This window comes from Oncorhynchus gorbuscha, linkage group LG19, assembly GCF_021184085.1.
Source record: "Oncorhynchus gorbuscha isolate QuinsamMale2020 ecotype Even-year linkage group LG19, OgorEven_v1.0, whole genome shotgun sequence".
In the NCBI taxonomy this organism is placed as follows: domain Eukaryota; kingdom Metazoa; phylum Chordata; class Actinopteri; order Salmoniformes; family Salmonidae; genus Oncorhynchus; species Oncorhynchus gorbuscha.
Window position 1 is genome coordinate 51418600 of NC_060191.1, and position 26710 is coordinate 51445309.

Below are 26710 nucleotides of genomic sequence, written 5' to 3' on the forward strand. Positions count from 1 at the left end.
CTCAGAACAGTAGCCAAATTAGCCTCCATGTTGGAGTCAACAGAAACCAGAAAATACATGATAAATGTTTCCTTACCTTTGATGAACTTCATCAGAATGCAGTCCTAGAAATCCCAGGTCCACAATAAATGCTTGATTTGTTTGAAAATGTCCGTTATTTATGTCCAATTAGCTACTTTGGTTAGCGCGTTTGGTAAACTATTCCAAAGTCACAAAGCGCGTCCACTATAACGTGACGAAATGTCCAAAAGTTCTGTAACAGTCGGTAGAAACATGTGAAACGATGTACTGAATCAATCTTTAGAATGTTGTTTACATATATCTTAAATAAAGTTGCAACCGGAGAATTAGAATTACTTCAGATTAGCGGTGGAACGCAAGTCCTTCCCCTGTGAACGCGACTGGTGAAAGCATGGTCCACTCATGGCTGAGGTGACTATTTCCCGTGTCAATCGACCCCCCCTTCACATTTAGTCATCAGACAAAGTTTCTATTGACTGCTGACATCTAGTGGAAGGCGTAGGAAGTGAAAACTCATCCATTTCTCGCTGTCATTTCAATGAGACCTTGGTTGAAAATCTGCCACCTCCAGAAGAAAAACAGGAAGTGGAGTTTCTCAGGTTTTTGCCTGCTATATGGGTTCTGTTATACTCACAGACATAATTCAAACAGTTTTAGAAACTTCAGAGTGTTTTCTATCCAATACTAATAATAATATGCTAATATTAGCAACTATGACTGGGGAGCAGGCTGTTTTGATATGGGCACCTTTCATCCAAGCTACTCAATACTGCCCCTGCAGGCATAAAAAGTTAACAAGGCACACCTGTTAATTTAAACACATTCCAGGTGACTACCTCGTGAAGCTGGTTTAGAGAATACCAGGAGTGTGAAAAGCTGTCATCAAGACAACGGGTGGCTACTTTGAAGAATCGAAAATATATTTTGATTTGTTTTACACTTTTTTGGTTACTACATGATTCCATATGCGTATATATAGTTTTGATGTCTTCGCTATTCTACAATGTCCAAACTAGTAAAATTAAAGAAAAACCCTTTAATGAGTAGGTGTCCAAACTTTTGACTGGTACTGTAAGTATTCCGACTCTTTGCTACGAGACTCAACTCGCCCGGCCAAACTGAACAATCAGGGGTGAAGGGCCTTGGTCAGAGGGGATGATGATCACTCTGACAGAGCTCTATAGTTCCTCTGGAGATTGGAGAACCTTCCAGAAGGACAACCATCTCTGCAGCACTCCACAAATCAGGCCTTTGCCAGACGGAAGCCACTCCTCAGCCACCTAAAGGACTCTGACCATGAGAAACAAGATTCTCTTGTCTGATGAAACCAAGATTGAACTATTTAGCCTAAATGCCAAGTCTGGAGGAAAGCTGGCACCATCCCTATGGTGAAGCATGGTGGTGGCAGCATAATTCTGTGGGGATGTTTTACAGTGGCCGGGACTGGGAGACTCAAAGCTAAAATAAGCTATAATTGTATTCGTCACGTGCCGAATACAACTGGTGTAGTAGATCTTATTGTGAAAAGCTTACTTACAAGCCCTTAACCAACAATGCAGTTTTAAGATAAATAAGTGTTAAAGTATTTACAAAAATAAACTGAAGTAAAAATAAATTAAATGATAATTAAGTAGAAAAATAACAAATAATTAAGGTGCAATAATATAATAATATAACAGTAGCGAGGCTATATACAGGGGGTACCGGTACAGAGTCAATGGGTGGGGGCACAGGTTATTCGAGGTAATTGAGTTAATATAATAATATATGCCATTTAGCAGACGCTTTTATCCAAAGCGACTTACAGTCATGTGTGCATACATTCTACGTATGGGTGGTCCCGGGAATCGAACCCACTACCCTGGCGTTACAAGCGCCATGCTCTACCAACTGAGCTACAGAAGGAGTTAATATGTACATGTAGGTAGAGGTACAGGGACTATGCATGGATAATAAACAGAGTAGCAGCAGCGTAAAAATGGGGGTGGGGGGATGCGTGTGGTAGCAGACAGAACAGTCTATGACTAGGGTGTCAGGAGACTTTGGCAATTTTTAGGGCCTTCCTCTGACACCGCCTGGTATAGAGGTCATGGATGGCAGGGAGCTTGGCCCCGGTGATGATCTTGGCCATACGCGCTACCCTCTGTAGTGACTTGCGGTCGGAGGACGAGCAGTTGCCATACCAGGCGGTGATGCAGCCAGTCAGGATGCTCTCGATGGTGCGGCTGTAGAGCTTTCTGAGGACCCATGCCAAATCTTTTCAGTCTCCCGAGGGGGAATAGGTTTTGTCGTGCCATCTTCACGGCTGTCTTGGTGTGCTTGGACCATGAGAGTTTGTTGGTGATGTGGACACCAAGGAACTTGAAGCTCTCAACTTGCCTTGTAACAGCCCCGTCGTTGAGAATGGGGGTGTGCTTGGCCCTCCTTTTCCTGTAGTCCCATCATCTCCTTTGTCTTGATCCTGTTGAGGGAGAGGTTGTTGTCCAGGCACCACTGTTTCATTGTTGTTGATGATCAGGCCTACCACTATTGTGTCGTTGACTAGTCAGGATCGAGGGAAAGATTAACGGAGCAAAGTACAGAGAGAGACTTTATAAAAACCTGCTCCAGAGAGCTCAGGATGTCAGACTGGGGCGACAACCTTAAGCACACAGCCAATACAACGCAGGAGTGGCTTTAGGACAAGTCTCTGAATGTCCTTGAGTGGCTCAGCCAGAGCCCAGACTTGAATCCGATCTAACATCTCTGGAGAGACCTTAAAATAGCTGTGCCGCGACGCTCCCCATCCAACCTGACAGAGCTTGAGAGTATCTGCAGAGAAGAATTTGGAGAAACTCCCCAAATACAGGTGTTCTAAGCTTGTAGTGTCATAACCAAGAAGGCAGAAGGTTGTTATCGCTGCCAAAGGTGCTTCAACAAAGTACTGAGTAAAGGGTCTGAATACCTATGTATATGTGATATTTCAGTTTGTTATTTTTAATACATTTGCAAAAATGTCCAAAAACCTGTTTTTGCTTTGTAAATATGGGGTATTGTGTGTCGGTTGATGAAGAAAAATACATTTCATTAATTTTAGAATAAGGCTTTAACAAAATGTGGAAAGAAATCAAGGGGTCTGAATACTTTCTGAATGGACTGTATACAGGATTAATGTGATGTGGTTCACCTTGTAGGAGGTTGTCATTATGGTGTCATTGCCACTCGGCTGTATTGGTGGGAAACTATTTATATGAGATGGTGTTTGTTGTATGCACTACTGCCCTCCTCTCGGTCTCTAATAAAGAAGAAGATCATCTCAAGATGTGCTGAGCTCCTCCTGGTAGAGAGAGAAAGATTTGTTTCTCTAAAATGCCTCTTTTTCTCTCATATAACTGCCTTAATACTTGATGGATTTTCATGATTGGATTTTCTCTTCTTGCGCTTCTATCCTCGAGGTAGATGCCAGTTGTGAACAATACACACTAATGTGCATGTTTTGTGTGTTTGTGTATGATTGCCTGTGCTTTTGTGTGTATGTCTGTGCACTCGTGTGCTGTGTGTATGTGTGTGTTTAGGTACGACCCGTACAGTAAGATATTCTCCAGGGAGTACTATGACCATGAAGCCATGCGGTCCATCCGGCTCCAGGCCATCGACAAGGCTCGCTCTGCCCAGAGATGGGGCCTGATCCTGGGCACGCTGGGCCGGCAAGGCAACCCTAAGGTCATGGAGGTATGAGCCTGTATCCCGGAGATCTCACACTTATCCTGATTCTACCCCTCCCTCACACCCTGAGACCTTCACTTATGCAATAATGTGTAATACAATTTGTGGGGCACAGCTTCTCTTAGTTACTCAGACAAGCAGCTAAATGCACCTGTGGAGACTATAGTGTAAAGCCAAACCTCACCCCTCCAACAGTTGGCATTTGGATGTTCTGTGCGAGTGTGCCTGGGGTTCTTAATCGGTCCTACATGGGGGGGTTATTGGATCCCATTCTAGCCTGCTCTCAAGCCCTCTTCTTCCCTCCTCCTTCCTCCTCTCAGCACTCTTCTCTTTGTTCTCTCCTCCGTTTGATCTGCCCGCTTCTTGTTTTCCTCTCATGCGGTGTGTTTGACTTTGTTTGGGATTCTTCCTCCACGTCCTCGCCTCATCCTTTTCTCATATTGGTATGCTGGAAGGAAGAGATGGAGAGGGGGGGTGAGACTGAGAGAATCATAGCGTTCTCTGGCATCTCTCCTCTCCTCTTGCTGTCAGATTATATTTTAAAACCAAACCTTTCCCCCACAATTTCCAAACCTGTATGAAAACCTCTCCTCTTACTTATCCACATACAGTAATCTATTACCACAGAGAGTCAAGACACACACACAGTGCATTAAAAGGTGAATGGGTGTTTTTCCCCGCAGAACGTCGACTTCAAAAAGATCCCCTAATGGTTAGTATAGAGAGAGGTCAACCTCTGCAGCCTGCCACACTGTGATTCTTCGTTCCCTAGTGGGTTAGTTCTCACCCTTTACTATGACAGCCTACACATTGGCCCAATGAGGGGTAGAACCAGTGGGACAGATACAAATCCAGCTACTGTTTAAAAAAACGCGTTATTTTGGAATAACTTAATCTTAATCTTTTGGATTAATTTAATAACGTTGTTGTTTTTTATTTTTTTAAACAGTAGCTGGATTTGTATCTGCCCCACTGGTTCTACCCCTCATTGGGCCAATGTGTAGATTAAGTGGTTGAGTTGTGTGATAGGCCTTTGTCTGGACAGGACTGGATAATATTAGATAACAACCCAGGCTGTCATAGTAAAGGGTGAGAACTAACCCACTAGGGAACGGAGAATCACAGTGTGGCAGGCTGCAGAGGTTGACCTCTCTCTATACTAACCATTAGGGGATCTTTTTGAAGTCTTTTCTGAGGGGAAAAACACCCATTCACCTTTTAATGCATTGTGTGAAGGAAGTTCAGTCCCAGAACTGGCTCAACACTTTTATCTAGTGATGTTATTGGGTGGTGATGTGTTTTATCTAGTGATGTTATTGGGTGCTGATGTGTTTTATCTAGTGATGTTATTGGGTGCTGATGTGTTTTATCTAGTGATGTTATTGGGTGCTGATGTGTTTTATCTAGTGATGTTATTGGGTGGTGATGTGTTTTATCTAGTGATGTTATTGAGTGCTGATGTGTTTTATCTAGTGATGTTATTGGGTGGTGATGCGTTTTATCTAGTGATGTTATTGGGTGCTGATGTGTTTTATCTAGTGATGTTATTGGGTGGTGATGTGTTTTATCAAATGATGTTATTGGGTGCTGATGTGTTTTATCTAATGATGTTATTGGGTGCTGATGTGTTTTATCTAGTGATGTTATTGGGTGCTGATGTGTTTTATCTAGTGATGTTATTGGGTGCTGATGTGTTTTATCTAGTGATGTTATTGGGTGCTGATGTGTTTTATCTAGTGATGTTATTGGGTGCTGATGTGTTTTATCTAGTGATGTTATTGGGTGCTGATGTGTTTTATCTAGTGATGTTATTGGGTGCTGATGTGTTTTATCTAGTGATGTTATTGGGTGCTGATGTGTTTTATCTAGTGATGTTATTGGGTGCTGATGTGTTTTATCTAGTGATGTAATTGGGTGCTGATGTGTTTTATCTAGTGATGTTATTGGGTGCTGATGTGTTTTATCTAGTGATGTTATTGGGTGGTTTTCTCCAGTGTTGCTGGGCTCTATCATTGAGAGCCAGTTGGGTTAATTAGCCATATTCTAATTATTAGCTGTTTAACTAACTAAGAAACACTAGACTTTGGAGCTCTAAAGGACCTGTGAAGGACCCTCCACTGGAACAGCAGAACATCTATTGAATGGGAGGAGTGGGGGTGTGTGTCATTGTGTGTCTGTGTTTGTAGTAGTATAGGCAGGCAACACAGCCTGGTCCCTTGTGAGTCCAAGACCTGCACAAACACATACTTGTTCTTCGTGTGGACTCGGCACAAAGCTAATGTGACCATCCTCTCTCTCTATGTCCTCCTACTCTCATTACTCCCTCACTCTTTGTATTTCCCTCTCTCTCTCACACACTTTCTCTCTCCATTATAGCACCTGGAATCCAAGCTTGAGTCTCTTGGCAAGTCCTTCACTCGAGTGCTGCTGTCTGAGATTTTCCCCAGCAAGCTGGACCTGATGGCGGAAGTGGATGCGTGAGTCTACAGCACACACACACACACACACACACACACACACACACACACACACACACACACACACACACACACACACACACACACACACACACACACACACACACACACACACACACACACACACACACACACACACACACACACACACACACACACACACACACACACACACAGGGAAAGGCTCTCTGTTATCCAGCGAGGCACAGTCATAAATGTCTTTAATAGAAAACTCCAAAAGCTTCTTAAGTGAAATGTCAACCGCTCATGCTTCAAGCTCCAGTTTCTTTGTTTTCTATGACTGTCTGACAGAAAGAAGGAAAGGAGGAGTGTGTATTTGTATATTTGAGACACAAATACACACAGTCCACACACCCAACAGATTGGCCTCTCACTGTGGAGTAATGAGTACTGCGATGTGTGAGGGAGGAGTGGGTGAAGGAGGGACAGAAGGTCTGAAAGAGAGAGATCGGGGGACGCAGAGGTAGTTGAGGAGGTTGTGTTGAAACGGGAGAGAGCATGATAAAATGAGGTGGTTGAGGAGGTTGTGTTGAAACGGGAGAGAGCATGATAAAATTAGGTGGTTGAGGAGGTTGTGTTGAAACGGGAGAGAGCATGATAAAATTAGGTGGTTGAGGAGGTTGTGTTGAAACGGGAGAGAGCATGATAAAATGAGGTGGTTGAGGAGATTGTGTTGAAACGGGAGAGAGCATGATAAAATTAGGTGGTTGAGAAGGTTGTGTTGAAACGGGAGAGAGCATGATAAAATGAGGTGGTTGAGGAGGTTGTGTTGAAACGGGAGAGAGCATGATAAAATGAGGTGGTTGAGGAGGTTGTGTTGAAACGGGAGAGAGCATGATAAAATGAGGTGGTTGAGGAGGTTGTGTTGAAACGGGAGAGAGCATGATAAAATGAGGTGGTTGAGGAGGTTGTGTTGAAACGGGAGAGAGCATGATAAAATGAGGTGGTTGAGGAGGTTGTGTTGAAACGGGAGAGAGCATGATAAAATGAGGTGGTTGAGGAGGTTGTGTTGAAACGGGAGAGAGCATGATAAAATGAGGTGGTTGAGGAGGTTGTGTTGAAACGGGAGAGAGCATGATAAAATGAGGTGATTGAGGAGGTTGTGTTGAAACGGGAGAGAGCATGATAAAATGAGGTGGTTGAGGAGGTTGTGTTGAAACGGGAGAGAGCATGATAAAATTAGGTGGTTGAGGAGGTTGTGTTGAAACGGGAGAGAGCATGATAAAATGAGGTGGTTGAGGGGGTTGTGTTGAAACGGGAGAGAGCATGATAAAATGAGGTGGTTGAGGAGGTTGTGTTGAAACGGGAGAGAGCATGATAAAATGAGGTGGTTGAGGAGGTTGTGTTGAAACGGGAGAGAGCATGATAAAATGAGGTGGTTGAGGAGGTTGTGTTGAAACGGGAGAGAGCATGATGAAATGATAAAATGAGGTGGTTGAGGAGGTTGTGTTGAAACGGGAGAGAGCATGATAAAATGAGGTGGTTGAGGAGGTTGTGTTGAAACGGGAGAGAGCATGATGAAATGAGGTGGTTGAGGAGGTTGTGTTGAAACGGGAGAGAGCATGATAAAATGAGGTGGTTGAGGAGGTTGTGTTGAAACGGGAGAGAGCATGATGAAATGAGGTGGTTGAGGAGGTTGTGTTGAAACGGGAGAGAGCATGATAAAATGAGGTGTTTGCTGTTCTTGTTTTTTTTGGCTCTGATCTGATCTCACCACTCTCCAAGGCAGTTACACACAACAGTGAATTCATAAGCCCGGCACGACTCAACCCGCAAAATATTCACACCCCTCACCCGAGGCGATTCACAGGCACCTGTTTAGACAGATCAGTGGCCACAGATTAAGTACTCAGGGAGTGAAGGAAAATAAGTGCTTTTGAAATGCAGAGAGCTGGCAGAGTGGGGTCGCTCAGTCAGTCGTTAGTAGAGTGGTGTGACAAGGCTGGCGTCATGGCTCTGAAACACGTCACAGGACAGACACAAAGTTCATGATATCACAGAGTTGATGTAGCAGGGATGACTCAAAAGGGCTCGCAGTCAGTACATAGTCATCATCCCTTTCGTTTCAGCCATATGACTCCAAAGGGCGGACTGGCATCGCAGTGAAGACGTGATAGGAATTCTGTTACAGGGAAGGCGTGATAGGAATTCTGTTACAGGGAAGATGTGATAGGAATTCTGTTACAGGGAAGGCGTGATAGGAATTCTGTTACAGTGAAGGCGTGAAAGGAATTCTGTTACAGTGAAGGCGTGATAGGAATTCTGTTACAGGGAAGGCGTGATAGGAATTCTGTTACAGGGAAGGCGTGATAGGAATTCTGTTACAGGGAAGGCGTGATAGGAATTCTGTTACAGGGAAGGCGTGATAGGAATTCTGTTACAGGGAAGGCGTGATAGGAATTCTGTTACAGTGAAGGCGTGATAGGAATTCTGTTACAGGGAAGGCGTGATAGGAATTCTGTTACAGGGAAGGCGTGATAGGAATTCTGTTACAGGGAAGGTGTGATAGGAATTCTGTTACAGGGAAGGCGTGATAGGAATGACGTGACGGCTGACATTTACAGGGCTTATCTCAGTGCTACACGGCTCTCAGCAGTACCCCAGGTAATGAGACTGGTCCTGAGGTGGCTCTGCAGAGGTGTTAGAGGGCCAGTAATGGCCTGATCAGAAATACCCATTTCAGACAGAAGATGTGGTATATTACATGTACAAAATAAATATAAGGCAATGTTTATATGACCCCCTTTCAAACAACCCCTTATTCACCACTTTCTTGCAAGTATACCCCTTTCATACAACTGGCAAATTGGGAGGGGCATGTTCATAACCTAGAGGCTGTTTACATTGCAAATTAGAGAGGTGTTAAACAATGGGATGTGTTAAGGCATTTACACAGACCTGACACCTGTGTTTTGATTATAGGGTCTGTGAAAATGCAGGAATCATGACTAAGTCTTTAGGTGGCAGGATAAAAGAAGCAGGCGTGGCACGTTAGTGGGGTCTTTGTCTGTGTATGAAAGGGCAAGAAGTGACTAGGGGCGTGTTAGTTAGGTGTATGAGATTTGACTTTTTTCGGGAGGCAATCTGAAATGGTCAGCAAGATGAGTGAGATTTGCCCACAGCAGGAGATGACGAGCCTAGACCGATACTTTAACCACTAGACTAACTAACTCAGTGTTGGCTGTGATTCTCTGAACTTTCCTCCAACCAGTATTTGGAATTAGTTTTGCTGGAGAGTTTCTACCTCCATTGATTTCTGAGTTAGACAAAAACACAAACACCCTGAAGAAGACAGAAATAGGAAGTTTTGAAAGGAAGTTTGGTTTGTGTTCTGATCCCACATTGGGGACAGTGCTTACCTGTGGGCACAAAATCAAAGGCAGCACAGTCTGGCTGCGGAGAGGAGTGCAGAAAGAGAAGGGAGGGAGAGAGGGAAGGTGTACTAGCCCACACAGTGCAGCAGAGAGGGCCCACCCCCAGCCTTTCTCTCCCATTAGTGACACACCACACACACTTCGAGAAGTGAAACCATTAGCAAACACTTTAAAGTGTGTAATTAGACTGTCCCCAGGCTGGTTTACAACCGTTGTGTAGATGTATGGCACACACACACACACTTATATCAACTGGATCGTAAATACCTCGTAATGTCTAATGCCAATTTACCGCAAATCATCTGCATTTCCTTTTCATCCATATGCCAATCAACATTCCTGATTTAATCTTTTTTATTTTATTCAAGTGACATCGAGAGAAGAGGATAATTGTTTTTGCCTGTCTTGGTTCAGGCTGCTAGAATAATTGAAAGGCAGCAGCCTTATAGGTGGAGGGAGGTCTGCGTAAGGGTGCATCACAAATTTCACCCTATTCCCTATATTGTGCACTACTTTTGACCAGAGCCGTTTGCTGTAGAGGGAATAGGGTGTCATTTGGGATTCATGCTAACTTTTATTGGGGCTAATGGAGCAGAGAAGCTAATGTAGCAGGGTGTGGACAGTGCCTTAGTTCACACTGGGAACACTTGGGAACCCTCCGGGTCCTGTAGTCACCTCAACCCTGCTCGTCCCTGACTGCCTCCCAAATGGCTCCCTGTTTGGTGCACTACTTTTGACCAGGGCCTCTAGGGCACTATATAGGGAAATGGTGCCATTTGGGATGCAAGCTCTGTGTGGCACCCCCCTTCCCTTTAATTAGGTCTACTTATCAGGCTATCCTCTCTCTACCTCAGCTCACTGCAGGGTCCCCCATTCACAGAGTCATCAGAATTCTATTCACTTACTGATGGTTTTCTTCACAGGGCAACACTTGAGGCATCAGCATGGCACCCTGCTCTCCGTCCTGTTCCCCTACACCCAGAGGGCTGCTAGGAAACGGACAGGGGAAATGGGGACACGTTCAGAGGCAGCGGCTGTAGTAGATAGACGTAAAATGGTGCTGACAGAGGGCTGCCTCGCTTCTAGTTCTTAGGAAACTGCAGTATTTAGTTTTATTATGTATTATTTCTTACATTGTTAGCCCAGAAACTCTTAAGTGTTATTACATACAGCCAGGAAGAACTATTAGATATCAGAGTGGCATTAACTTCCCAGCACTACACTACTGACTCAAAACAATGCCGCCGGAGAAGAGGTAGACGGAGCGGTCTCCTGGTCAGACTACGGAGGCACGCACACCACCCACCGCTTCCGAGTATATTACTCGCTAATGTCCAGTATCTAGATAACAAGGTAGATGAAATTAGGGCAAGAGTTGCTTTCCAGAGAGACATCAGGGATTGTAACATACTTTGTTTCATGGAAACATGGCTCTCTTGGGATAAGCTCTCAAAGTCATTACAGCCACCTGGATTCTTTGTATGTCGCGCCAACAGAAATAAATATCTTTCCGGGAAGAAGTAGGGCGGTTTCATGATTAAAGACTCATGGTGTAATTGTAACAACATACAGAAACTTAAGTCCTTTCGTTCACCTGACCTAGAATTCCTCACAATCAAATGCCGTCCATATTATCTCCCAAGATAATTATCCGCTGTTATTGTCACAGCCGTGTATATGAAATGGTCCACCCACACAGACAGCGTGGTGTTGAAGGCGCAACAGTGCCTCTTCAACCTCAGGAGGCTGAAGAAATTTTGCTTGTCACCTAAAACCCTCACAAACCTTTACAGATGCACAATTGAGAACATCCTATCGGGCTGTATCACCGCCTGCTATGGCAACTGCTCCGCCCACAAACGCAAAGCTCTCCAGAGGATGGTGCGGTCTGCACACCGCATCACCGGGGGAAAACTACCTGCCCTCCAGGACACCTACACCACCCGATGTCACAGGAAGGCCAAAAAGATCATCAAGACAACAACCACCCGAGCCACTGCCTGTTCACCCCGCTATCATCCAGAAGGCGAGGCCAGTAAAGGTGCATCAAAGCTGGGACCAAGGCCATCAGACTGTTAAACAGCCATCACTAACATTGAGTGGCTGCTGCCAACATACAGACTTGAAATCTGGATAAGAGCGTCTGCTAAATGACTTAAATGTAATGTAAATGTAAATCATTGGCCACTTTGATAAATTGATCACTGGTCACTTTAACAATGCCACTTTAATAATGTTTATATATCTTGCATTACTCATCTCATATGTATATACTATGTTTTATACCTTCTATTGCATCTTGCCTTGCTGCTCTGTCATTGCTCATCCATATATTTATATGTATATATTCTTATTCCATTCCTTTACTTAGATTTGTGTGTATTAGGTAGTTGTTGAGGAATTGTTAGATCACATGTAAGATATTGCTACACTGTCGGAACTAGAAGCACAAGCATTTCGCTACACTCACAATAACATCTGCTAACCATGTGTGTGTGACCAATAAGATTTGATTTGACTGTGACTGGAGTTACCTTTACCTCCCTGTAGCAACCCCCTCTGTTTCCCTCTTCTGTCTCTTTCCCCCTTTCTCTTCTTCTCCTCTCTCATTCTCTCACCCTCCCTCACTCTCTCAATTTAATCCATCTCTCTCTGTCTATGCTCCGTGGTGAGTGATCTGCGGTGCGCTAGGCAGATCTTAGCTCCGATATTGGCTGTAAATTGAATTGTGTGGCATGCTGGGGACCTAGCCAGCGTGGCACAGCGCATGTTCCCAGGCCAATCTGTTAAGATACTGTTCCTAAAGAGGGAGGTAGGGATTGTCCAATCTTTCTTCCCTCATCTTCTATCCTTCGCCTCTCTCTCCTGCACTCCTATCCACTCATTGCTTGTCTTAAAGACATGCTCCGGTACTTTTGCTACTAAGAAAATATGTTTTAAACCTCCTGCTTTGGGCTGGATGTGTGAATGTGTAGTTCATACATCCATATTCTATGAGCAGAATTACTGTCTTACCTCAGTTAGCCACGAAATCCCTAGTTTGAAAGCGACAGTTTTCTTAAAGCTGGGCCATTTTCCCTACATTTCCCCCCTGGCAATTCAGGTTCTAGCCAATAAGCTTCACCCCCCCACATTTGAGTACACAGCTAGCAAGAGGCCTGCCCAGCGTTATCCAATGAGTTTGCAGGGCGGGTCCACTGGCTCGGTGGACACAGCAGAGAGAGGGGGAGGGAGAGAGAGCAGTGACATGGTCACATATCTGCACACGTGCCATTTTCAGGGACCACTTTTGGCTTGTGAGCGCTACTTTCAGAACTATTGGCTAAAAAGTATACAAAATACCAGAAAATCTCTTCAAGTATTCTGTGCAGATTTTGTGCTTTACTTTGCTAGTACTGGGTCACCCCTCTTTCCTGAGGCTACCAGTCATGTTTTAAAATAAACACTCAGCTACACTATCCCCCATAATGAGTGGGGGATAGTACTCAGGCTGTTCAGTCTGATGCATTTGCTGTGTTTGCTTGGCTAAAGGGCCCCCTACATAGTGCACTATCTTTGACTAGGGCCAATAGGGTGCCATTTTGGACACAGCCTAAGAGTCTGAAAATACCTAAAGGTCATATCAGAACTACAGTTCTGTTCCAATCAGAACTCGGCGTCAGCATCCCAACTTCCTCCTCTGAGACTAAAGGGAAAACATCTGACTCAGCTGCCTTCCAAATTAGGCTTGTGAATACTAATTCGTCAAGTTTTTGTGGAAATATTTTCCCCCTAAAAAGGTATTATGATTTAAAAATGAGAAAATGTCATGCGTTTTGCCTGGGGGGGGTGGAATATTTGAGTTAATCGTGACAGAGACGAGGAGTGCAGTGAGGCCTCCAGTGGTACAGGTGAAGCCCCAATCAATTGTACTGTTCAAGGAAGCGACTATGATATAAGACACAGTACAGTACTGCTACAAGGATACAAACTGAGTGGGAGAGCGAGAGAGGATGCAGAGATGCACGTTAAACTTGTGAAAGTATCCCTGAAGATGAAGCATGATGCAGTGTTTTAGAGCTAGCTTCTTTCTCCCTCCACAACTTTCTGTACACCTGTGCACAGATTCTGAATCCATATATTTGTCTTGAAATCTACCTAGATATGTGCTCTCTCATTCCTCACCGTGTCCATGTGAATACAGCTGAATCCATATATTTGTCTTGAAATCTACCTAGATATGTGCTCTCTCATTCCTCACCGTGTCCATGTGAATACAGCTGAATCCATATATTTGTCTTGAAATCTACCTAGATATGTGCTCTCTCATTCCTCACCGTGTCCATGTGAATACAGCTGAATCCATATATTTGTCTTGAAATCTACCTAGATATGTGCTCTCTCATTCCTCACCGTGTCCATGTGAATACAGCTGAATCCATAAATGTGTCTGGTGTATTCCTGGTGGCTGTCTGTGTTTGGAGATAGACGGTACAGGGAGGGGCTGTCACCGTGGAGATGGAGCTGTGGATAGCATTGATTTGTGGAAGCTAACCCCTTTAACCCCGCACTGCCTCTCCATCCTCCCATCATCCATTCTCCTCATCCTTCACTCTCACAATCACTAAGATAAACACATCTCACTGCCAATCCCCCGCCTTTCTTTTCCATCACCCCTCCCTCTCTCTATCTTTCTTAATGTCTCTCCCTCTCTAACACACTCCCAGCCCCCCTCCCCTCTGTCTGTCTTGCTATGTAGGCTAGCTCCGTGGAGACTGGGCTAGTGCAGCTTTTTTATTCAAGCTCACCTAACCTCTCCCTCTTCTTTGACTTACCTCTTATTCGTCCTCCTCTCACACCTTCGCACCTCTCCCTGTTTCTCTGTTTGTGTTCCCTTTCCCCTCCTCTCTCCCCCTGTCTCCTCTCAGCATTCTTTCTTTCTCTCCCTGGTATGATGAATGAATGTAGAGTGTGTTTTGTGTTCAGAGTGAATCAGGACAGATCCTCTAACATATGCAGGAGATCAGGTGGAGGCAGAGCTGCCTGCAGCCCAATGCAGCAGCACAGATTCACATCATGGACCTACCCACCCTGCTATCTGAGATGTGCACTGCCTCTTTAATGCAATCTCCCTCTTTCTCTGCTGTCTCTCTCTCCTTGCAGGTGGGTCCAGATCGCTTGCCCGCGTCTCTCCATTGATTGGGGCACAGCCTTCTCCAAACCCCTGCTGTCTCCCTATGAGGTAAACAGGCGTCTTACAACAGCTCGCCTCGATCCATACTGTCTGCTGCTGTCTTTCACTATCAAAGCACGACAAGAGCGTGCACGCATACACACACTTCTGATGACTTTTCTTCCTCAGAGCAGGCGGTGTTGTGTACGCTGTGGTAAATGTGAGGAAATGTCTGGTTCTGGTGTTAACATTGCAGGGGCTCATCAGTACTGCTTGTCTCTGAGCAGGCAGGTAACAGTCAGGCTGGTAGGGTTTATGGGACTGAGGACAGGGCTCAGGAGAGAGGCAGGCAGGCTGACTGGATGAGGCTAGGGGGAGAGGCAGGCTGGCTGGATGGGGCTGGGGAAAGAGGCAGGTTGGGAGAGGCAGACAGGCTAGATGGGACTAGGGAGAAAGGCAGGTACTGTAGGCTAGATGGGGCTAGGAAGGGCGAGAGGCAGGCAGGTTTGATGGGGCTATGGAGGGTGAGAGGCAGGCTGGCTGGATGGGGGTGGGTAGAGAGGCAGGCTTGGCTGTGGATAGAGGCAGGCTGGATGGGGCAGGGGAGAGAGGCAGGCTGGCTTGATGGGGCTAGTGAGGGAGAGAGGCTGGCTGGATGGGGCTAGGGAGGTTGGAGAGGCAGGCTGGCTGGATGTGGCTGGGGAGAGGCAGGCAGGCTGGGGCTGGGGAGAGGCAGGCTGGCCGGATGGTTACTGGGGAGAGACAGGCTGGCTTGATGGGGCTGGGGAGAGAGGCAGGCAGGCTGGGGCTGGGGAGAGGCAGGCTGGCTTGATGGGGCTGGGGAGAGATGCAGGCAGGGGCTGGGGAGAGGCAGGGTGGCTTGATGGGGCTGGGGTAAGAGGCAGGCTGGGGCTGGGGTAAGAGGCAGGCTGGGGCTGGGGAGAGAGGCTGGGGCTGGGGAGAGGCAGGCTGGCTTGATGGGGCTGGGGAGAGATGCAGGCAGGGGCTGGGGAGAGGCAGGCTGGCTTGATGGGGCTGGGGTAAGAGGCAGGCTGGGGCTGGGGAGAGAGGCAGGAAGGCTGGGGCTGGGGAGAGGCAGGCTGGCTTGATTGGGCTTGGGAGAGAGGCAGGCTGGCTGGATGGGGCTGAGGAGAGAGGCTGGCTGGCTGGGGCTGGAGAGAGAGGCAGGCTGGCTGAATGGGGCTGGAGAGAGACAGGCTGGCTGGCTGGCTGGATGGTGCTAGAGGAAAGAGGCAGACTGGCTGGATGAGGCTGGCGAGAGAGGCAGGCTGGCTGGATGGGGCTGGGGAGAGAGGCAGGCTGGCTGAATGGGGCTGGGGAGAGAGAGGCGGGCTGGGGGGAGAGAGGCAGGCTGGCTGGATGAGGCTGGCGAGAGAGGCAGGCTGGCTTGATGGGGCTGGGGAGAGAGGCAGCCTGAATGGGGCTAGGGAAAGAGGCAGGCTGGCTGAATGGGCCTGGGGAAGAGAGGCAAGCTGGATGGGGCTGAGGGGAGAGAGGCAGGCTGGATGGGGCTGGGGGGAGAGAGGCAGGCTAGCTGGATGGGGCTGGCAAGAGAGAGGCTGGCTGGCTGGATGGGGCTGGGGAGAGAGGCAGGCTGGCTGGCTGGATGAGGCTGGCGAGAGAGGCAGGCTGGCTGGATAGGGCTGGGGAGAGAGGCAGGCAGGCTGGCTGGATAGGGCTGGGGATCGGCAGGCTGGCTGGCTTGGGCTAGGGAGAGAGGCAGCCTGAATGGGGCTAGGGAAAGAGGCAGGTTGGCTGGATGGGGCTGGAGAGAGGCTGGCTGGCTGGCTGAATGGGGCTGGGGGAGAGAGGCGGGCTGGGGGAGAGAGGCAGGCTGGCTGGATGAGGCTGGCTAGAATGAGGCATGGGGCTGGGGAGAGAGGCAGCCAGAATGGGCTGGGGGAATGAGGCAGGCTGGCTGAATGGGCCTGGGGGAGAGAGGCAAGCTGGATGGGGCTGGGGGAGAGAGGCAGGCTGGATGGGGCTGGGGGAGAGTGGCAGGCTGGCTGGATGGGGCTGGGGGGAGGCAGGCTGGCTGGCTGGATGAGGCTGGCGAGAGAGACAGGCTTTGCTAGATGGGGTCTAGGGAGAGAGGCAGGCAGGCTGGCTGGATAGGGCTGGGGCCCGGCAGGCTGGCTGGCCTGGGCTGGGGAGAGAGGCAGCCTGAATGGGGCTAGGGAAAGAGGCAGGCTGGCTGGATGGGGCTGGGGGGAGAGAGGCAGGCTGGCTGGATGGGGTTTGGGGGAAAGAGGCAGGATGGATGAGGCTGGGGAGAGAGGCAGGCAGGCTGGGGCTGGGGAGAGGCAGGCTGGCCAGCTTGATGGGGCTGGGGAGAGAGGCAGGCAGGCAGGCTGGATGAGGCTGGGGATCGGCTGGCTGGCTTGGGCTGGGGAGAGGCAGCCTGAATGGGGCTAGGGTAAGAGGCAGGCTGGCTGAGTGGGACTGTTTGGAGAGAGGCAGGCTGGATGGGGCTGGGGGAGAGATGCAGGCTGGCTGAATGGGGTTTGGGGGAGCGAGGCAGGCTGGGTGGGGCTGGGGGGAGAGAGGCAGGCTGGCTGGATGAGTTTTGGGGGAGAGAGGCAGGCTGGCTGGATTGGGCTGGGGACAGCGGCAGGCCGACTGGGGCTGGGGAGAGAGGCAGGCTGGCTAGATGGGGCTGGGGGTAGAGAGGTGGGCTGGATGGGTCTGGGGAGAGAGGCAGGCTGGCTAGATGGGGCTGGGGGTAGAGAGGTGGGCTGGATGGGTCTGGGGAGAGAGGCAGGCTGGCTAGATGGGGCTGGGGGTAGAGAGGTGGGCTGAATGGGTCTGGGGAGAGAGGCGGGTATGGACAAAGCTCTTCAGTAGGAGCCCCTATGTTCTGTCTTTCAGCTCTGTTGCTCTCAATTCAATTTGAATTTAAGGGGCTTATTGGCATGGGAAACATATTTTTACATTGCCAAAGCAAGTGAAATAGATAATAAAACGAAAGTGAAATAAACAATAAATAATTTACGGTAAACATTAGTTCCAAAAGAATAAATACATTTCAAATGTCATATTATGTCTATATACAGTGTTGTAATGATGTGCAAATAGTTAAAGTACAAAAGGGAAAATAAATAAACATATAAATATTGGTTGTATTTACAATGGTGTTTTGTTCTTCAATGGTTGCACTTTTCTCTCTGTCTCTCACTCTCACTCTCACTGACTGACTGACTGGTGTTCTCTCACAGCACAGCAGACCAGCTCCCCTCGCTGGGGGCCTTGCCACACTGCACCCCAGCTGCAGCTTGTTTTTCTAACTAGGAAGAGATGGATATGATAAGCAAATGTTTGTTTTTGTACTCCTATGGAGGTAGTGCGTCCCTTAAGACAGGCTTTGGTTGCACAGTGATATCAAGCACAGGAGTATGAATATGAGGTGGGCTGCATTAGAGACACAAAGAGGTGATAATGTAAGCACTATCAGTCATTACGGTTTAAAAAGGAGTCATATGCTTAAAATGTACAGTTTACATTGTGACTAAGACACTAATTGTCTTAGATATTAGGTTAGTTTCCTAATGGGAAAGGTGCCCGTCGTATGGGCATTAGCATCATCATGGTCTTATTTTAAGATATGGTCCAAGGTCAGTACATTCCATATCTGTGATAATGCACGGTTTATGCTGCTGCTATGATATTGACTAATACTACAGATGCTGTGTGACTGTGATTCGCCCAGTAGTAATATCCCTCCATGACGTTCATTTGTGTTCAGAAGCCTTCTAGTAAGATGTTCCCTGGCTTCCCTGACGGCCCTTTTCAGATACTATCAATACATTTGAATTATTTGCGCTGTCTGCGTTTGTGTGTGTACGTTTGATAAGTTAATTCACCTCTTCTCTAATAGACTATCTGCGTCTGTTTTCCCTGCTTTCAACTGTGGCGCATTAGGAACTGGGGAGATGAGGGAGGAGAGAGATATATACGGGGATGAGGGAGGAGACGGAAGAGGTAGATATGAGGAAGAGAGGTATGGGAAGGAGAAGGAAGAGATAGATATGAGGAAGAGAGGTATGGGGGGATTAGGGGGGAGAGGGAAGAGAGATGAGGGAGGAGCGGGCAGAGAGATATGGGGGGATGAAGGAGGAGAGGGAAGAGATATGGGCGGATGAGTGTGGACAGAGATGGGAAGGAGAGATATATGAGGGAGGAGAGGGAAGTGAGATATTGGTGGATGAGGGAGGAGAGAGATATGAGGTAGGAGAGGGAAGAGAGATATGAGTGGAGAGGGAGCATTGGTTATTTTCAGAGCGTCTCATGTTATATTTATAGTCAATAAGACACACTTGCCTCCTGTCAGTGAAGGGATTAGCAGGAGCAGCTAGTTTACACAAGGAGAGGGAGAGGGAGGAGATAGATTGGAGCTGAAGAGAGTAGAGATGAGAGGAAAGGGGGAAAGAGATGAAAGAGAAATGAGTGATTGATAAGAATACATTACATTATTGACGAGAGCTGTGATTATACCAGTATTGCAATATTCTTTCCATGGAAAAAATGAAAACATGAAGCAGACAACTCTTTGGTCCTTTAAAAACCAGCTGAATGTAAAATACTGTGTGATATAGCTTGGTAAATAAATGTGACTCTGGATGACAACAAAATGAAGTTTATTTCCAGCATTAGGGCTGTTTTCCTGAAAGTTAAATCCGGTTTGTGTTTTGTTTCCTTGTCACAATACTGGTATCGTTTAGGCTCTAGTATTGACATGGTTTAACATGATAACAAAGGGGAAATGATTGAAATTGTCGGCAGAACATGTACAATACAATAGTTGTTTATCATTTACATAATTGTTTATCAAATTAAATCTCTCCATGACCCGTGTCTTTTTAATAGAGATAATTGGAAAATCTTCTGTATTATAAATGTAATTATCTTTTTATCTCTATCTTAATGTTCACTAATGCCATTCATAGCCAGAATGAATCATTGGCTCAAAGTCATTCTTGCACATGGTAAAGCAGTGTGTTAGTTCCTCTCCAACACCTGTTTTGCTCAGCACTACAGTGTGTGTCCCAAATGGCACCCTATTCCTTATATAGTGCACTATAAAGGCTATTCCTATATAATGCACTATAAAGGCTATTCCCTATATAATGCACTATAAAGGCTATTCCCTATATAATGCACTATAAAGGCTATTCCCTATATAATGCACTATAAAGGCTATTCCCTATATAATGCACTATAAAGGCTATTCCCTATATAATGCACTATAAAGGCTATTCCCTATATAATGCACTATAAACGCTATTCCCTATATAATGCACTATAAAGGCTATTCCCGATATAATGCACTATAAATGCTATTCCCTATATAATGCACTATAAACGCTATTCCCTATATAATGCACTATAAAGGCTATTTCTATATAATGCACTATGAAGGCTATTCCCTATATAATGCACTATAAAGGCTATTCCCTATATAATGCACTATAAAGGCTATTCCCGATATAATGCACTATAAATGCTATTCCCTATATAATGCACTATAAACGCTATTCCCTATATAATGCACTATAAAGGCTATTTTCTATATAATGCACTATGAAGGCTATTCCCTATATAATGCACTATAAAGGCTATTCCCTATATAATGCACTATAAAGGCTGTTCCCTACATAATGCACTATAAAGGCTATTCCCTATATAATGCACTATAAACGCTATTCCCTATATAATGCACTATAAAGGCTATTCCCGATATAATGCACTATAAATGCTATTCCCTATATAATGCACTATAAACGCTATTCCCTATATAATGCACTATAAAGGCTATTTCTATATAATGCACTATGAAGGCTATTCCCTATATAATGCACTATAAAGGCTATTCCCTATATAATGCACTATAAAGGCTATTCCCGATATAATGCACTATAAATGCTATTCCCTATATAATGCACTATAAACGCTATTCCCTATATAATGCACTATAAAGGCTATTTCTATATAATGCACTATGAAGGCTATTCCCTATATAATGCACTATAAAGGCTATTCCCCATATAGTGCACTATAAATGCTATTCCCTATATAATGCACTATAAACGCTATTCCCTATATAATGCACTATAAAGGCTATTCCTATATAATGCACTATGAAGGCTATTCCCTATATAATGCACTATAAAGGCTATTCCCCATATAGTGCACTATAAAGGCTATTCCTATATAGTGCACTATAAAGGCTATTCCCTATATAATGCACTATAAAGGCTATTCCCTATATAATGCACTATAAAAGCTATTCCCTATATTGTGCAATATAAAGGCTATTCCTTATATAGTGCACTATGAAGGCTATTCCCTATATAGTGCACTATAAAGGCTATTCCCTATATAGTGCACTATAAAGAGAATAGGGTGCCATTTAGGAAGCAGGCAGTTAGGTAGGTAGAAATAAAGTGACACCCACTCAATATTTGGACACCTGTCTGGCATGTGTGATGTCAGACATTGTCCCATGGTTCTCTGAATAAAGCTGTGCCCCATACAGTGCTCTTCTCCCTCACTGTTCCTTCTCGGCCAACACTAACACTTCTGCCTTTTCCATCAGCCCACTCCCTACCTCAATGACATACCAATGCCAGTCATTTGTGGAAATGAGTAGGAATTGAAATCATGAATTGAAAAGAACAACTACAGGCAGCTCAGTAATTAAATCGTTCTCAATGGAAAATGTTCTCAATGGAAAATGACAGGAATGGAACTGGCCCCAAGCCTTAATTATGAACTTTGTACAGTATGATGGGCTGTATGATGGGCTGTATGTACTGTATGATGGGCTGTATGTACAGTATGATGACATGTATGTACAGTATGATGGGCTGTATGTACAGTATGATGGCAGTATAGTATGATGGGCTGTATGTACAGTATGATGGGCAGCATGATGGCAGTATAGTATGATGGGCTGTATGTACAGTATGATGCCAGTATAGTATGATGGACATGTATGTACAGTATGATGGGCTGTATGTACAGTATGATGACATGTATGATGGGCTGAATCTACAGTATGATGGGCAGTATAGTATGATAGGCTGTATCTACAGTATGATGGGCTGTATGATGGGATGTATGTACAGTATGATGATATATATGTACAGTATGATGGGCTGAATCTACAGTATGATGGGCAGTATAGTATGATAGGCTGTATGTACAGTATAATGGGCTGTATGTACAGTATGATGGACATGTATTGTTCAGTATGATGGTCTGTATGTACAGTATGATGGTCTGTATGTACAGTATAATGGGCTGTATGTACAGTATCATTGGCTGTATGTACAGTATGATGGGCTGTAGGTACAGTTTAATGTGCAGAATGATGGGCAGTTTAATGTGCAGTATGATGGGCTGTATGTACAGTTTAATGTGCAGAATGATGGGCAGTTTAATGTGCAGTATTATGGGCTGTATGTACAGTGTGATGGGCTGTATGTACAGTGTGATGGGCGGTGTGTACAGTATGATGGGCTGTATGTACAGTGTCATGGCCAGTATGATGGGCTGTATGTACAGTATGATGGGCTGTATGTACAGTAAGATGGGCAGTATGATGGGCTGTATGTACAGTATGATGTGCAGAATGATGGGCTGTATGTACTGAATGATGGGCAGTATTTTGGGAAGTATGATGGGCTGTATGAGGGGCTGTATGTACTGAATGATGGGCAGTATGATGGGCAGTATGTACTGAATGATGTGCTGTATGTTGGGCAGTATGTTGGGCAGTATGATGGGCAGTATGATGGGCAGTATGTTGGGCAGTATGTTGGGCAGTATGATGGGCAGTATGTTGGGCAATATGTTGGGCAGTATGATGGGCAGTATGTTGGGCAGTATGTTGGGCAGTATGTTGGGCAGTATGATGGGCAGTATGATGGGCTGTATGATGGGCAGTATGATGTGCAGTATGATAGGCAGTATGATGGGCAGTATTTTGGGAAGTATGATGGGCTGTATGTACTGAATGATGGGCTGTATGATGGGCAGTATGTACTGAATGATGGGCAGTATGTTGGGCGGTATGTACTGAATGATGTGCTGTATGTTGGGCAGTATGATGGGCAGTATGTTGGGCAGTATGTTGGGCAGTATGATGGGCAGTATGATGGGCAGTATGATGGGCAGTATGATGGGCAGTATGTTGGGCAGTATGATGGGCAGTATGTTGGGCAGTATGATGGGCAGTATGATGGGAAGTATGATGGGCTGTATGAGGGGCTGTATGTACTGAATGATGGGCAGTATGATGGGCTGTATGTACTGAATGATGTGCTGTATGTTGGGCAGTATGATGGGCAGTATGATGGGCAGTATGATGGGCAGTATGTTGGGCAGTATGTTGGGCTGTATGTACTGAATGATGGGCAGTATGATGGGCAGTATGTTGGGCAGTATGATGGGCAGTATGATGGGCAGTATGTTGGGCAGTATGATGGGCAGTATGTTGGTCAGTATGTACTGAATGATGGGCTGTATGATGGGCAGTATGATGTGCAGTATGTTGGGCAGTATGATGGGCAGTATGATGGGCATTATGTTGGGCAGTATGTACTGAATGATGGGCAGTATGTTGGGCAGTATGATGGGCAGTATGATGGGCAGTATGTGCTGTATGATGGGCAGTATGTTGGGCAGTATGTACTGAATGATGGGCTGTATGATGGGCAGTATGTTGGGCAGTAGTAAAAGGACAGGACTAATGAATGGATTGCTGGAAGCCCTCTTTCTTGGTTGTGTTGTTTGTGTGTGCAGATGATCTATGTTTATCCTCTGTCTTCTCTCATGTCTTCCCCTCTGCTGTCCTGTCCTCTCTGCTCTGCTCTGATCTCCCTCCCCTCTTCTCCTCTACCAGGCAGCTGTGGCTCTGCAGCAGGTGGGCTGGCAGGAGGTGTACCCCATGGACTTCTACTCCAATCAGAGCCTGGGGCCATGGGCGCCCAACCACCCCGACAACCAACCAGCTCGGCCCACCCGCAAACAGACACAGGTGAGTAGGGGGGGGGGGGGACCAAGTGTGTCCAAAATGCTTGAAGCCTCTCGTGTGTGTTTGTTTGTGTGTGTCATGTGCCTTAAATGGACGCGCTTACTAAGAGGGAGCGCGTCACCATGGTGACACCCAGCGGTACACTGACAACAGAACACATTTCATGATTTTATATTTCTTCTTTGACTTCTTTGATCAACAATCAAATGTATGCATTCCCTTTGGAGGAATATTTCCTTGCTATGAACATTCCTTGTGAGTTTTCCTGTCATTGTATCAGGAGTAGGTAATATTAGGGGTAGGCACTGTCACAGTTCCAAATGTTAACTCTCTCCCACTGTTTCCCTACAGAAGACTGGCTCACAGCCAGCCCCTATCTCCACTCCCTCACAGCAGTCTAAACTGTGTGGACAGAACCAGTGCGCCCCCTTTGGCTGTCAGGGAGAATGACATGTACACCTCCACTGCTGGCTGCCAACCAGCTGTTGGAGCTCAGGAGGGCTTTCACTCTGAGCCCTGCTCAACACCTCACCTCCCCCAGGAGACAGAGACCAGTACAGAGAACCAGAGACACTTCACCTCAGATACCCCTCCATTATATTTACTGTCCTGATGGAATGGACATTACTGCATCAAAGTTTGAGAGAGATGTAATATTTTAACCAACATGTCTACCAGTCAGTAGTAGTTAGAAGTGTGTGTCAGACAGGAGCTCCTGGTTGTGTATTAGTCAGTCACGACTTGCTCTCCACTCATCATTTATTAATGACAGGAGTCTTTCAGCGTGTGTGTGTGTGTGTGAGAGATATGGCCTAGGCTGGTTCCCGGAGTACATCTCCCTACTTTATCTACCACAGTCTCTTTGATGTCACACGTACGGCACCCCTCTGATGTCACAAGCCCCCCCCCCCCCGATAAGGCCTGCTGTGCTGCAGCTTCTACTCAGATCAGTCACAGCCGCATCTCATTCGAATCAGAAGCACAGGTGCTAGATACTGCTGGTCCCACCAGATGCCCAGGTCCTCGATGTTGTATTGAGTAATGTGCTACGTCACTGTATATAATATCACATTACACCATGCTCGACACCTCAGCGTTTCCCTCACAAGGCTAGCTAGTGAGTTATAAAGGTGTTTGTTTACTGGCTGTTGTCTTGTTGGTTTGAATAGAAGCATTGGAAAACAGTTCTTTCAGTTGAGGTATAATTGACATATTGGGAGGTGGGGATTTGGCAGGAGATTGCATTCAACAGATAAATAAAGAATCTTCACTCCCTAATGCTTGTAGGATCTGCAGAGAAAATATCAAACTTAATTAAACTGAGTAAACTTTTGTGGATTGCAAAGCCAAACTGAATATCCTCTCCAGTGTCTCTCTTCACTGTTTACTTCTTTATTGTCCAGTGTCTGGATCCTTACCCACAGAGAATCCCTATCCCTATCTTTTAAAACATAAACACTATAGCACTGTACCTGTCCACAGCCCTGGGATATGTTTATTAAGCACAGGCACGGAATAATGTTTTTAAATGGAGACAGAAACCATGCTAAACCAATATGTCTAGGTAGTACTTCCTCTGTTTCAAACAATTTGCTTTTTTTCTTGGTAACTGAAGTAACCCAAGTATTTGCACCACCTCTACTCTCAGAATTGCCTTCCACAGAGACTCTGATCCAATGCACAGATATGGCCAAATGCAGAAAAACATGTAATGTGAGAAAATTCTCCTCGTATGATCTGTGGTGTATTGTGTCAGACATATTGCACCACAGGTTCATTGGACCAGTGATGAAGTGGGAGGCAGTGGCCACTAGATGGAGAAATCTGCATAGCCAGTGTGTTTTAGCCCCACTCTGATAGTGCTACTAAATCACCAGAGCTCATGGGGGATTGATTTATCACTGTTTTGTATGGCAGTGTAGTGGGTGAGTGTGCTTGGGGGTGTCCTTCCAAGAACCCTGTGTGCTTTTTGTATTCCGTGTGTGTAATTGTTTCCAGATGTTTGGGGAATGTGACTCCACTCTCTTCCATCTCCCTTGGCATCCCTCCCCCTCTCCCTCTTTCTCTCCAAATGTTTTTGCCATCATGTTTCTTCTGCCAGCAGCTCTCCGTTTCCTGTCCCTAGGGCAGGATTGGCCAGGGTGGGGTTATGGAGGGGTTATGACTGCTTTTGACTGCTTATGAGCTTCCTGTGCACATGTGTCACGTGACTAAGTCATTTCAGTTGAATGCAGTCAGTTGTACAACTGACTAGGTATTTCCCTTTCCTTTCTCAAAGACAACAGGTGTCATGGATTACGTAGACGTTTGACTGCTATCAGTTTGCGCTGTACGGTCAGCTGGTGTTTATTGTAACCCAGTTCCTATGTTGGTCACCCAAAACCATTATATTGATATCCCCCAAATACAATAAAACATTTGACACCTCTTAAGATATGTGTTAATATATAGGTCATAGTGTATAGCAGGAGGTTGGTGGGATCTTAATTGGGGAGGACGGGCTCAGGGTAATAGCTGGAGCCGCATCAGTGGAATGGTATCAAATATATCAAACACATGGTTTCTATGTCATTCCTCAGAGGAGGAAAGGGAGGACCATTCTCCTCGGTGAATTTCATGCAAATAAAATTGTAAAACATTTCAAAAGTGATCCTTTTCAGATAAAACTGTATTAAATATATTCACGTCACCAAATAATGTATTAAAACACACTGTTTTGCAATGAATAGCCTCAGCAGCACTCTGTAGGGTAGCACTATGGTGTAGCCAGAGGACAGCTAGCTTCTGTCCTCCTCTGGGTACATTGACTTCAATAGAAAACCTAAGAGGCTCATGGTTCTCACCCCCTTCCATAGACTTACACAGTAATTATGACAACGTCCAGAGGATGTCCTCCAACCTATCA

General features: G+C 45.9%; 1 protein-coding gene across 1 annotated transcript in view; it reads left to right on the forward strand.

Annotated features, from left to right (window-relative positions):
- The window catches only part of LOC124005133 (2-(3-amino-3-carboxypropyl)histidine synthase subunit 1-like), a 127200-nt gene extending 100759 nt beyond the window's left edge, over positions 1 to 26441 (forward strand). Inside the window, exons 8-12 of the mRNA XM_046314105.1 lie at positions 3576 to 3732; positions 6103 to 6203; positions 14741 to 14819; positions 23674 to 23808; positions 24157 to 26441. Of these exons, the coding sequence (XP_046170061.1) occupies positions 3576 to 3732; positions 6103 to 6203; positions 14741 to 14819; positions 23674 to 23808; positions 24157 to 24255 (571 nt within the window). The 3' untranslated portion in view covers positions 24256 to 26441. The remainder of the gene's footprint in view (positions 1 to 3575; positions 3733 to 6102; positions 6204 to 14740; positions 14820 to 23673; positions 23809 to 24156) is intronic.
- Positions 26442 to 26710: the final 269 nt, after the last annotated feature.